Here is a 12,764-nt window from a genome sequence, read left to right on the forward strand (position 1 = left end):
TTTGTGTTTTTAGAAAGATTAAATGGGTCGGGGCGCCTGGGTGACTCAGTCGGTTGGGCGTCCGACTTCGGCTCAGGTCATGATCTCATGGTCCATGAGTTCGAGCCCCGTGTCAGGCTCTGTGCTGACAGCTCAGAGCCTGGAGCCTGCTTCAGATTCTGTGTGTGTCTCTCTCTCTGACCCTCCCCGTTCATGCTCTGTCTCTTTCTGCCTCAAAAATAAATAAACGTTAAAAAAAATTAAAGAAATATTAAATGGGTCAAGAATGAAAGCCAGGTGGACAATAGGCGATAGGTCATTTGTCTTTCACACAGATTTAATGGGGAAAGAGTCTGAATATAATCATCTCTATTAATGCCACTGGATTTCACAGCCAACTAACCCTTTTATTTTACTTTCTATCATGAAACAACTTCTCAAATTAATCCTTTCTCCCCAGACCTATTCCTCTGGGAGACACAGCCAGACCTGAGGCCTCCCTTATCCTACCCACTTTCTTTTCTCTCTAACCCCCAAGAAAATTCCCATATTGGCACCAGTTTCCAGGACTCCCCAGGCCCTTTCACACATCAGCAGCAGCATCCCTGACCTGGGAGAGCAAATGGCCCCACACCATCATCTTCTCTCATGACAGGAGGGGCAGTAGCCTCTAATCCCACCTGCCTGAGTCCCCCAAGGCCCCTCCAAGTAAGAGGGACTCTCTGGGTGTCAGTGGTTACTCCAGAGTCCAAGAAATGGGCCTTTGAGCTAAAACCAAAGAATGTGTGAACCAGGAAGTAAGCAGTGAGGGGCCAATGGGTGGAGGGATAGGGGAATAGCTTTCTATTCTCCACAAGCAGCAGGGCCCAGGCTGGAGTTAACATCAGGCTTTTCCTCTTGGTTGGCAACTTGGGGTATTTCTTCAACGTCCAAGACACTCAGTAAACATATTCCAGAGGCAGAGAGAAATAGTTGGGGGTCAGTTTATTCACTCAGCATGGGCTCTGGCAGTTTTCAAATGGCTGTCGATCTCCAGAGGAATATATTGTGGTTTTCCTATGCCTGAGAGCTGATAGTTATCGATAACTGACTCCGTATAACGGAAGCTGATTGAACAGACCAGTGTCTTAAGTCAGCAGTTCTCCAGGTGACCCCACTTGTAACCTGCAGCAAGAGCATCACCCTAGGAACTTGTTACAAAAACTAAATTTTGTTCTGCCGCCAGACCTAGTGAACCAGAAACTCAACACTCTGCTTTAACAAGTCACTGTTACATGCTTTGAAAATGTGGTTTTGATGCCTGGCCAAGTTGGAGAACCACTAAGTGAAAGATCTTTCTGTATGGTGAATCCGGAACCCCTGCCCCAAGGCCACCAAGAAGGAGGGGAATGTGAGGTGAATGTGAGGGGTTCCTTGCTCCACAGAGTTCTTCAGTCCCCCTTCCCCCATATTCCTGCCCTTTTCACTCCTCCCCTGAACTTCAATTTCTTCCTGGAATCCTTGGGCTTCCTGGTTCCCAAACTGGAATTTCCTCACTGACCTGACTTTAGATCTTCCTTCCCCACAGCCACCCAGCCCCTGAAACCCTTAACTTCTCAGAAATTTTGGAGTCCCGAGTTCCCAGTCCCCAACCCCCTTGGCCCTGCCTTCAGCCCTCGCAACCTGTCCCCTGCCCACCCATCTCCTTCCAGGCCTGCAGGACCCTGCGCCCCTCCCCAATCCGGCAGGCAGCTCAGGCCTCCTCACCATCAGGCCCCACAAGCAGCAGCGGCTGAGCATTTTTGCCCTTGTCGTGCCAGCACACGTCAAAGAAGGGGTACACAGGCCCCGGCAGGCGCTCGTGGAAAGCAAAGAGCTGCTCGAGGGCGTCAGCGTTGCTGGCATCATAAAAGGAGAGGATGCCATCGCCAAAGCTCAGGTAGATCCCAATGCGCAACGGCCGCCTCTCCGGGGTGCGCAGCGCGCGCGGTTCCTTGGCTTCGACATGCGCCTCCAGGATCTTGCCTTCGCGTAGCCCCAGCAGCCAGAGGCCCTGCGAGGGCACAGCGTGCAGCCGGCCTCGGCGGCTGGCCTGGGCCAAGATCACGCCTAGTGCCCAGCGTGGCTTATCGCCCACTTCCACCTCCCAGTAGTGCTCGCCATCAGACAGCAGCTGGTGTGCCACCACCGCCACGGCCTTGTCGAACTGGCACGGGTCCTCTCCGGCCGGGGGCGCCTTCTGGTCCAAGCACTCCACGCGGCGGCCGGAGGGAGACACCACCAAGCTCGGGTGGGCTGTGCTCGGGTCAAAGGTCAGTTCCTTCATAGCTGCCAGGGGAAGAGTGGTCAGACCCCTACATGTTTGCCTCCTGTGAGCTTCTCCCAACCAATTTAGGGGCCTGTCTGCTCTAATCCCCCCAATATCTTTGGTTAGTGAGCCCCTTCCTCTCTGCTTCTGGCCTGGGCCAAAGACTGTACCTCTCTGAGCTTCAGTCTGCTCAGCTGAAAAACAAAGCCATAACTGACTCCCTCCACAGTAGGAAGGCATTTAAGTCAGTATCTGAGGCCCAGGTCACAAAGCAGGAGAGAGTCAGGAAGCCTGGTCCTAGGTCAGTCCCCACCTCACCCAGCTGTGTGACTTCAGTCAGTCTTGAGCCAGTCTCCGGGCCTTAGTCTTGCCTTGGATAAAACAGAACCCGCCTCCATTCCCACTTCCCCTCAAGGCAGTTAGGGCTGAACCAGCCATGTATATGGGTCCTGGAGTTCTACAATCTATGGCACCTCCCAGCAATCTGGCTCTCACGGAAAGGAAGCAGAGAGCCCTTGGGCCTCCCCAGCCACAGGCCACCAGAGTCAGTGTCTGGCCCTAGCCAGTCCCCCAGGGTGCCAGCAATGCAGATCCTCAGCCTCCAACTAGCAGGGATTATCATCTCCACTGTCCAGAAGGGGCAGGAACTGACCAGGGATCACCAAGGCTCAACCCCCAGCCCTAGCCTCCCCTCCTTGCCGGCAGCAGCAGCTTTCTAGTAGGCAGAGTCCTCCCCATGTCAGTCACCCACCCATAAACCCCATGCCCTCAAAGTTCTTTCTCTGAGCACATGTTACAAGGGTTCAGGGGAAACCCCAGAAGTAACGGGGCAATGGGGACCTTCTTTGATGACTTCCCCAAGTTGGGACTGAGGCTTCTCTGTGTGTAGCTGGAGCCTCCCCTCAACCACACAGTTACAAACAGAAACCCGGAGATAGCACCTCCCAGTACCTGGCATCAGAGCCCGGAACATCTTCCTCCACACCTGGAATTTGAAGTCGTCTGAGATGACAGGAAGCTGGATGTCCAGCCGGGCAGGCGGTGGTGATTCCGCCAGGATCTTCTGTAGCCTGGAGCGGGGAGGGAAAGGTGGGGGGAGGTGTCTGTGGGGGGACTTCCTGGAGGAGGCATGGGGTGGGGGTGGGGGGGACAAGAGATGTTATCCCAAAGAGAGGAGGACAGGGGCCATGGTGTGGAGTCCCAGGATCTCTCCTGCATCATACCCTGCCCTAACACTCTGTCAGAGTTTCAGTTTGGAAAGACAAAAATGTTCTGGAGAGAGGTGGTGGCAACATACTTAATGCCGCTGGAACTAAAATGTACACTAAAAAGAAAAAATAGTTAAAATGGAAAATTTTATATCATGCATATTATACCGTAATTTTTTTTTAAGAAGAACCTTTTGTTGGGATAAGGTCCACACTCCTCAGCCCTTCAGTCTGCTCCCATCTACCACACCGACTTTGTCTTCTCTCCCTCTTACCAGTCTTGTCACCTGCTGTTCCCTCTGCCTGTAGCACCTCTTCCCCCAGCTCTTCACCTCTCCTTGTCATTCCTCCAGTGGCCCATCAAATGTGCACTCTACTGGGAAGCCTGCCCCGGCCACCCCTTTCCTGCCACACAGCACTAAGCTGTGTCCCTGCCCACATCTGTCCCCAGCGCCAGTCTGGGAGGTGCCTGAGGAGAAGGACCAGGTCAGGTTCCTTTCTGTGCTCAACACAAATGCAGGGAGATCAAGGTGGACAGAATGGAGGTGTGTGAGCTTCCTGTGGTTAGAGGGTGGGCCGGCCAGTGTCCCTGAAGACTAGGGCAATTTGGGAAAAGGGGAAGGGCCAAGTTGGTCTCACCTGCTGGTCACCAGGCAGTATTTCTAGAAAGAGAGAAAAAGAGAATGGAGGTGAAGCAGGCAGGGGAGACACTGGGGACTTACGAGAATGGGTGGACCAGCAGGAATGCTGAGTGTGGTGTCAGGAAGACTCAGAAAAGCCCAAAGAAACCCAGAATTCAAAGCCAACCCTAGCCCTTTACCTCTGTGTGAATTAAAAAAATGTACCCCGCCTTCTTCAAGAAACCAATTCCCGGGCGCCTGAGTGGCTCAGTTGGTTAGGCGACCAACTTCGGCTCAGGTCATGATCTCACAATTCGTGAGTTTGAGCCCCGCGTCGGGCTCTGTGCTGACAGCTCAGAGACTGGAGCCTGCTTCGGATTCTGTGTCTCCCTCTCTTTCTGTGCCTCCTCTCTCTCTCTCTCTCTCTCTCTCTCTCTCTCTCTCTCTCTCAAAAATAAACATTAAAAATTTTAAAAAAGAAGAAACCGATTCCACCTGGTAGAAGATTGTCCAAATAAATACACAAACCTCCAATGTCTATGACAGGAATGGTGCCCACTAAGATTCAGTGTCTGTGCAGCATCTAGCCTAAACAACCATAACAGCAGTCCTGGGGCCCACCCCTCCTTGATGCATGACCCTGACTCTGTCCCTGTCCCTCTCTGGGTCCTGAACTCTGGTTGAGAGGCAGAAAGGGAAGGTCATCCAGTGCTCACCATGAGGAACTCAGTCTGTGGCTTGTCCGCCACCTCCTCCAGCACCTTCTCCATCTGCCGTAACTGCTCCAGGTAGGAGTTCAGGCTCCCCAGCTCCCGCCGCAAGGCAACCCCTGCCTCACCCCGCACGCGCTCTGCCTCACGGTCCAAGGAGCCCTCCAGTGCAGCCAGGAACACCCGCATCTTGCCCAGCTGCTCCCCGACAGCCCCCCGGAACTGACGCACCGTCTCCTGTGGGAGCGGACAGGCAAAATCCGTTGGCTGGGACCCCCAGCCTGGATGCCCAGTCCCCAGGGTCTGCCATGCTGAGCCCCTCACCTCCACCTCCAACAGCTGATGTTCCAGCACAGCCACACTCTTCTCCTTGCGCATACACGCCTCCTGCAACTGCATCTTCTGCTGTGGCAGCTGCGTCTGGGGGGGATGAGGCATAAAGAAGTGATGCTGCTGTCGCCCCCCCCCCCAACCAAACCCTCACCTCCCACCCTAAACCTGCCATCTCTGGCTCAGCCTCAATGCCAGCTCCTCCTCCAGCCAGGCTAACATCTTACCATTCCCCAAACTCATGTGCAGATCTTGCCAATGTCTAGAATGCTTACCCTCCCATTGTGTATTTAAGGAAGTCCCCCATGGCCTTGCCTTCCCTGATCCCACCCCTCAGCAGTCAGCACCCCTAGCACAGGTCTTTGTGAGAGTGCAAACACAAATGTGGGGTCCTCCACCAAACAGGGGTGCAGTGGTGGCACACAGCAGGCTTCACAGGGTGAGTGTAGGTTGTATGAAGAAGAAATACGGCCTCCCCCTCTCCCTGGGCTTTACCCTACCCTTAAAAGCAGAACATTAGCAAAACACCCCAATCGGCCTTCCTGCACACCTGAGGGCTGTGGCAATTTAATAAAAATGTCTGCTGCGTTGGGGCACCTGGCTGTCTCAGTCAATAGATCATGAGACTCTTGGATCTCCAGGGTCGTGAGGTCCAGCCCCACCTTGGGGGATAAATGTTACCAAAAAAAAAAAAAAAAAAGTCTGCTGTATCAGCCAATTAAACACATCTGTAGGTCTGTCAGTTGGTGAGTGCTGAAACGCAAGTGTAGGGAAACTCCTAATAGCTCCAGCCAAAGTCACTCTTCTCCACAAGGAGAATCTGATGGCTCCAGTCCTGCTTCCATGGCTTCCAGCCTCAGTTTCCTCTTTTGCAGAATGTGAGCAGTCACCCTCACCTCACCTGTGGTTATGACAAATTGGCGGCCTTCTCCCCACTCCCCCTAAGGGAAACTGAGAGACTTTCTAGGCTCTATCTGCGCATGAGTCCACGGCTGGCGGTAGCCCCAGGATTGGACCATGGAGACCATGGTCACCTGGCCAGGCGCCAGGTCCGTCTCCTTCCTGGGACGCCCTCCTGGGCAACGGCCCCGCCTGCACAGGACAGAGAGGGCCTGGTGGCTCTCAGCATGGAGCCGTCAGAGGTTCAGAGGCGGCAGGGCTAAGCCATGAGGCAGAAGTGCGACCAGAACCCCTGACTCCCGATGTGCTCAAGAAGTTCAAACTGAAGCAAGGGGAGGAGCCGCTCCCGGAAGGCTTTCAGAACATCCCGCCCGGGTCGCTGGGCCGCTGGGCCTCGACGTGCTGTGATCTCACCTACAAGCTGGACACCCTCTGCCGCGAGGACTATGAGCTCAAGGCAGTCCTGCTGCGCGACATCGGTATGCAAGAAGAGACCGCAAGGTTTCAGGGGATGGCGTGAGTCCCAGCAGATCCCATTCGACCACTCTTGAGTCCTGAGGACACATGGTCTGTGGACCCAGTCCCTCTTCGTCGCCAGGGACCCAGGCATTCAGCCATGCCCCAGCCTTCCTGTCTCCCTCCTCCTTCAGACTTCTTCCTGGCGTCCCTTCTTCAGAATTCCTGCCAGCCCCTCCATGCGGCCAGGGCATACCCTGGCAGGAATGTATCCTGCCCCACCTGCCCCTTCGAGGCTCCTGGGTCACCTGGTGCTCTGTTCCATTTCGCAGACTCTATTCTCTCTTTGCAGATCTCTCTCTCCCTCTCTCTCTTTCGACCAGATTGGGAGTTCTGGGGTTAACAGCAAAGGTAAGCCTGGATTAGGAAGGCTCCTGGGAAGAGGAAGTTCCTGCACTGATCTAGGGGACCACCAGTCAGCACTGAACAGAACTGGGCAAGGCAGGAGCTGGAAGAATGGTGAGGCTGGTTCCCTGGAGGAGTCTGGAAGCCTCGAATATCAGCCTGAGGAGGTGGTCTACCCTTTTTAGAAGTCTGGGGGCCTGGGGTGCATGAGTGGCTCAGTCAGTTAAGCGTTAGACTTCTGCTCAGGTCATGATCTCAGGTTTATGGGTTGAGTCCTGCACGAGGCACTCTACTGTCAGCACAGAGCCCGCCAGCTTCGGATACTGTGCCCACCCCCACCCTCACCCCACCCCCCTGCTTCTCTCTCTCTCTCTCTGTCTGAAAAATAAACATAGAAGGAGGAGGAGGAGGAAGAGGAGGAGGAGGAGGAGGAGGGGGAGGAGGAGGGGGAGGAGGAGGAGGAAGAAGAAGAAGAAGAAGAAGAAGAAGAAGAAGAAGAAGAAGAAGAAGAAGGAGGAGGAGGAAGAAGAGGAAGTCGTTGTCTGGGGACCAAACAGAATCCATGCAGTGCAATGCTGATGTTTGTGGGCAAAGATAATCCGCAGAATCCCACCCAACTCCTCATTCAGGAGAAGACAATGGCAGCTTCACTGCGGGGGAGTAAGGACCGCTGCCTGCCTCCAGAACCCGCCTCTTCCAGCTCCCCACAGCTGTCCTTTATTCTTCCACAGCCCAACAAATGCTTCATGACACCTTGGGGGGCCTGTGTAGACACATACTCTCCCTCAGCTACATGCCCTCAGATGTGGCACACGTTCTGACATGGACGAACCAGCGTGAGCCTGCGTCTCTGTTTGCTAATGTCTGGGTGTCTTTTCTGGGCACCCGTGGCAATTGCAAACCTTGGGGTGCCCACAATTGTGTGTGGGCTCTGGAAGCGTTCAAGACTTCCAGCTCCATCTAGAAAAACAACCTGGTTTGGGGTCTCGGTGCCAAAGGGGGCCTGCGCACAGACCTGCGTTGCCCTCCCCGCCAGATATTGTGACCCTTAGGCCCACACAAGTTTTGCAGCTCCGAGGAGAACGTGGGCGAAGTAGCCTAGCCGCCTCAGCCGGAGGCCCCCAGCCGCCTGACCTGGCCCCAAGCCCCGCCCATCTAGTCATTTCCTCCCGGGCCTCCACCCAACTCGGCTTGGAGGCGGTGGCCCCCGCGTCTCTGGGCGCGCTCCAGTAGCTAAACCCGGAAAATCTACGTTTGGGCCGCAGCCCCTGAGCGCCTCCTCCAGGCTCCTGGCTCGGCCCCGGCAGGCTCCGCCTTCAGCGCCTCAGCCCGCATTCCCGAGCGGCCTCGCCCCGCCCGCGTCCCCCGAAACTCCAGGCGCCCAGGGCCCTGAAGCTCAGAATCCAGGTCAATGCAGTGACCTCCAGATCGGCCAAACTCCGCTCCAGCCAACAACCTCGTCCCACCCCGGTCCCCGCCACCGCCCCCACTGCCGCCTGAGGCCTCCCGAGCCCCGCACCTTGAGGCGCGCATGGGCTTCGGCGGCGGGGAGCAGGCGGTGGCCGCGGTGCGAACCGAGCGAGGCGCACACGCCGCACACGAGCGCGCGGTCCTGCTCGCAGTAGATGCTGAGCGGGTCTAGGTGCTCCTCGCAGTGGCCCTGCGGCACCTGCGCCAGCCCCTCCACCAGGCGCGCCAGCTGCAGGTTGGTGCTGAGCGCCTGTGGCCGCGTGAGTGCCTGGCAGCACGGGCAGGGCACAGTGCCGTCCGCCGCCGGCTCCCCTGCCACGCGGCTCAGGCAGGCTCGGCAGAAGCTGTGGCCACACTCGGCCGTCACAGGCGCGTCAAACAGCTGCAGGCACAGCGGGCAGGACAGCTCCTGGTGCAGGAGACCGGGCGCGGCCGACATGACGGACCTGAGGAGAGGAGGGGTCAGTCAGGGAGGCTCCGCGGAGCCGCGAGCTAGGCCCGGCCCCAGACCCAGACAGGGGGGATCCCCAGCCTATAAAGACCCCACATCTCATACACAAAAGGACTCTAGTTCTGGGCAAGGGGGAAGAGGGACTCAGTTTCAGTCCCCAAAGCAGCCTCAGCTGCATTTCTCAGCTTCAGTCCCCAAAATTGCTTCTAAGAGGGACCTTGTCTCAATCCCAGGTCCTAAACCCGAGTTCCGGTTGCAGTCTTACCCACTGTCCTTCCCTGTCTTAACCCCAGGCCTCAGCCCCAGCCCCAAATTCCCCAGAGCCCCCAGGCCCTACCATTCTTTCACTCACCTCTCCAGGACCCCCAGCCCTCCCCTCCCCCACATCTCCAGGCCTCCCGAGGATCCATAGGACTCACAGGTCTGGATGGAGATCTTGGGCAAAAAGAGACTCCCAGGAGGCCCGGTCAAGGTCAGGCCTAACCTTACAGGGAGTCAAAGCTGTGTCTGAAGACAAGCAAGGGGCAAGCCGCAAACTCAGAGCAAGGACGGGAACTCACAGGGGCAGCTAACAGTGGACACCACCGGGAAGGCACACAGTGAATAATGGACAGACCCTCCCAGACTGAGCCCTGGCCCCAGGACTATATTTAGCTGCCCTGCCCACCCCTTCCCATCACTTCTGGAAACCGTTCTAAAAGTGAGGACTGAGTGGTCAGGGGACAAGCATCACATGTCAAGGCCACCTGTCCTGGCCCATCCCACTGTCCCTTCCCCGGCTCAGCCTGGAGCCAGAAATCACAACCAGCAGGGAGGCAGGGCCTGTCATACCACAGAAAAAAAAAACAAAAAACCAGGAACATGTTTGGGAGGAGTCTCTCCTTTCTCCTCCACCCCCACCTCCACACTCTCTAGCCTCCCCCTTCCCTGCCTGTGGTCCCTCCCCAGTTTGTCACCCACTTACTCCCCAAGTTTATGGCTCTCCAAGATCACACTGCAGGAGGACAGGACTTCAGCCCACCGTGAAAGCTTTTCTTCCTCCAGACTTGAGGAGAAAGGCTTTTTTTCCCTGCTGGCCTTTCCAGTGCCCAGCAGAATCCCTGGGGCAAAGCCGGCTTCCCTAAGTGCTTGGAAAATGAATGTTAGAGGGACAGTTGAATAAATTAATGAACTGAATCCAGGGCCTGCAGCCGAGAAGTTGATTCTGCCCTGAGAGCTTCAGACCTTTACATGCTTAGCCTTCGATTCTCAGTTTACGTATCATTCAGAATGAAAACCAAAGTCCTCACTGTGCCCTTCAAGGCCCTATGTTACTCTTCTCTCACCCCTCCCCACCTGCTCACTCCAGCCTTGGCCTTTGGGCTTGCTGTCCCCTCTGCCTGGAACACTCTTTCAAACCCCTGTACAGCTGGTTTCTTTCCTGTTCTGCCTCAGTTCATTACCTGGTGTCACCTTTTCAGTGAGGCTTTTCCTAACTCCTTGATTTTAAATCTCACATTTCCCTTGCCTGTTCTATTTTCCCCCATAAAATTTATTACCATCTGACAAGCAACATTTTACTTATTGGCTCTTGAAAGTCTGATTCCTCCTACTGGAATATAAATTTTTTACACTGCTTGTCTCCAACCTAGAATAAAGTGTGTACACACTGCACGTACACAATAAATACTCAATGAATGAATAAACACACAAGCTCACTGGGTCCTTTTCTTTTGGCCTCGCAGTCACTTTCTCTCAGCTTTTCCCTGTATTTGTTCATTTCTCCCTCAATGGCATTCTGTCTTATTCTGAGTTCCTGCTTATGTTTCAGTCTTAATCTCCCCTTTGGACTCTCTTTTTGCCTCTTGGGTTTTTAATGTTCATTTTTATTAATTTTATCCCAAATGTGCACATGAGGTGCTCTTTAATAAGAAGAGACAGAGTTATTAAATATCTCCCAGCAAGCAGTAAATGTCCTGTGCCATAGGATGATGGGATGAGAGCCAGGTCAATTTTCCCATGAGAGTAGCCAGACACCTTATAGGTGAGCAACAAGGAAGAATTCCTTTCAAGGAGTAGAAATCAACTATTCCCCTACCCTCCTTGAAGATCTTTTTATTGCAACTCTTTGCCAAGTAAATAAATCTCCCCAGAAGCCAGGTAGATCCCTGTCCATCTCAGCTCATCTTTTGTTTGATTGTTTTTATTTACTTATTTTTAATTTCAAGAATATATTTTATTTAACCTAATGTATCCAAGATACTATCATTTGACATGTAACCAATTTGAAAATTATTAATGTGGGGCATCCTACTGACATAGACCATGCAACTCTTGATTTCAGGGTAGTGAGTTTAAGCCCTATATTGGGCATAGAGCTAACTTTAAAAAAAAATTATTGGAGTGCCTGGATGGCTCAATCAGTTAAGCGTCCGACCCTTGATTTCAGCTCAGGTCATGATCTCATGGTTCATGAGTTCAAGCCCCACGTCTCTGTGCTAACAGCTTGGAGCCTGCTTGGGATTCTCTCTCTGCCCCTCCCCTACTCTGTCTCTCTCTCTCTCTCTCTCTCTCTCTCAAAAATAAATTTTTAAAAAATATATTAATGAAGAGTACCTGGGTGGCTCAGTAGGTTAAGCATCTGACTTCAGTTCAGGTCATGATCTCACAGCTCATGGGTTCGAGCCCCATGTCGGGCTCTGTGCTGACAGCTCAGAGCCTGGAGACTGCTTCAGATTCTGTGCCCCCCTCTCTCTCTGTACCTTCCCCGCTCACACTCTCTCAAAAAATAAACATTAAAAAAAATTAATTAACGAAATATTTTACATTCTCTTTTTCATACTAAGTCTTTGAAATCAAGTGTGTATATTACACGTAGGGCAAATCTCATTTCAGAATAGCCTCATTTCAGGTGCTCAAGAGCCACATGTTTATAGTGGCTATCAAATGGGATAGCACAGCTCTATAATCTCAATGATCTTATAATAGATGAATATTAAAGATTGTCTTATTAAGCCTTGTTGATTAACTATAGATTTGTGCTTATGTGCTTGATCAAAATCCTAGGAAAATGCAGAATTTAGGGAGAAAAAAGAACTCTGTTATTTAAGCAGGGCATTCTTGTATTTGTCACCCTACAAAAGTTTTATTTATGAACTGAAACTCCCATTCCTTTTAATAATTTGTTAAATCCCAAAGCAGTGTCCAGATAAACAATGAATTGCAGTCTCAAAAGCATAAGTAAACCTTAAATATGACAAGTCTTTGAACTTGTCTCCAAGCTCTGAGGCTCATTTTTTCTTGAATACTTGAAGTGCTTGCATGTTACATGCTGGCCCACTTAGGAACATACCCCAGGCTTCCTGGCACCTCAGAGGCTTAACCTAGAAACATTATACAGGCTATAATCATTTAGGCCTCTCCTTTTGGATCATAGCAATTGACTACACAGATGACTACAGATTTTACCCTCAGGGTATTGAAAAGTCTCAAGAAGCTACCAGGGCTTTTTATGAGAATGCTGAGAAACCCAGGGAAGTTTGATTTCCCCAAACAGGGGCAGGGGGGGAGAGGGGGGTGGAACAAGAGCATATCTGGAGCTGGTCTCTAAAACCACAAACCACTTTACTTCCACTCAAAAGTCAAGAGGCCCCTGCATGGCTCAGTCGGTTAGGTATTCGACTCTGGCTCAGGTCATGATCACTCAGCTCGTGAGTTCAAGCCCTGCATCCGGCTCTGTGTTGACAGCTCAGAGCCTGGGGCCTGCTTCAGATTCTGGGTCTCCCTCTCTCTCTCCCCCTCCCCCATTCACACTCTGTCTCTTTCTCAAAAATAAAAATAAAAAGTCAACATACTGAATATAGATCTCACCTGGAGTTTTCAACACTGCCAGGCTGAGGCTAAAGGTTTTGGTCAATAGGAGTTGGTGCCCAGGACAAGGAGGACAGTCAACTCAATCCCTCTTCATAA

The 12,764-nt window shown here is 52.9% G+C and overlaps 1 protein-coding gene across 2 annotated transcripts; it reads right to left on the minus strand.

The window, feature by feature from the left end:
- Window positions 1-938: 938 nt before the first annotated feature.
- On the minus strand, window positions 939-9,496 carry TRIM72 (tripartite motif containing 72). 2 transcript variants are annotated; one of them, XM_019436343.2, is made up of 7 exons: window positions 9,236-9,496; window positions 8,415-8,811; window positions 5,129-5,224; window positions 4,811-5,041; window positions 4,114-4,136; window positions 3,218-3,336; window positions 939-2,286 (listed from the first exon to the last, which is right to left on the minus strand). In XM_019436343.2, the coding sequence occupies exons 2-7, from the start codon at window positions 8,802-8,804 to the stop codon at window positions 1,712-1,714; spliced, it is 1,434 nt and encodes a 477-aa protein (XP_019291888.1). In that variant the 5' UTR covers window positions 8,805-8,811; window positions 9,236-9,496; the 3' UTR covers window positions 939-1,711. The 2 variants fall into 2 exon arrangements, with proteins under 2 accessions (XP_019291888.1, XP_019291889.1); XM_019436344.2 differs by having other exon boundaries at window positions 9,377-9,491.
- Window positions 9,497-12,764: the final 3,268 nt, after the last annotated feature.

This window comes from Panthera pardus, unplaced genomic scaffold (assembly GCF_024362965.1).
Source record: "Panthera pardus isolate Hobbes unplaced genomic scaffold, ASM2436296v1 HiC_scaffold_5, whole genome shotgun sequence".
NCBI classification, from domain to species: Eukaryota; Metazoa; Chordata; class Mammalia; order Carnivora; family Felidae; genus Panthera; species Panthera pardus.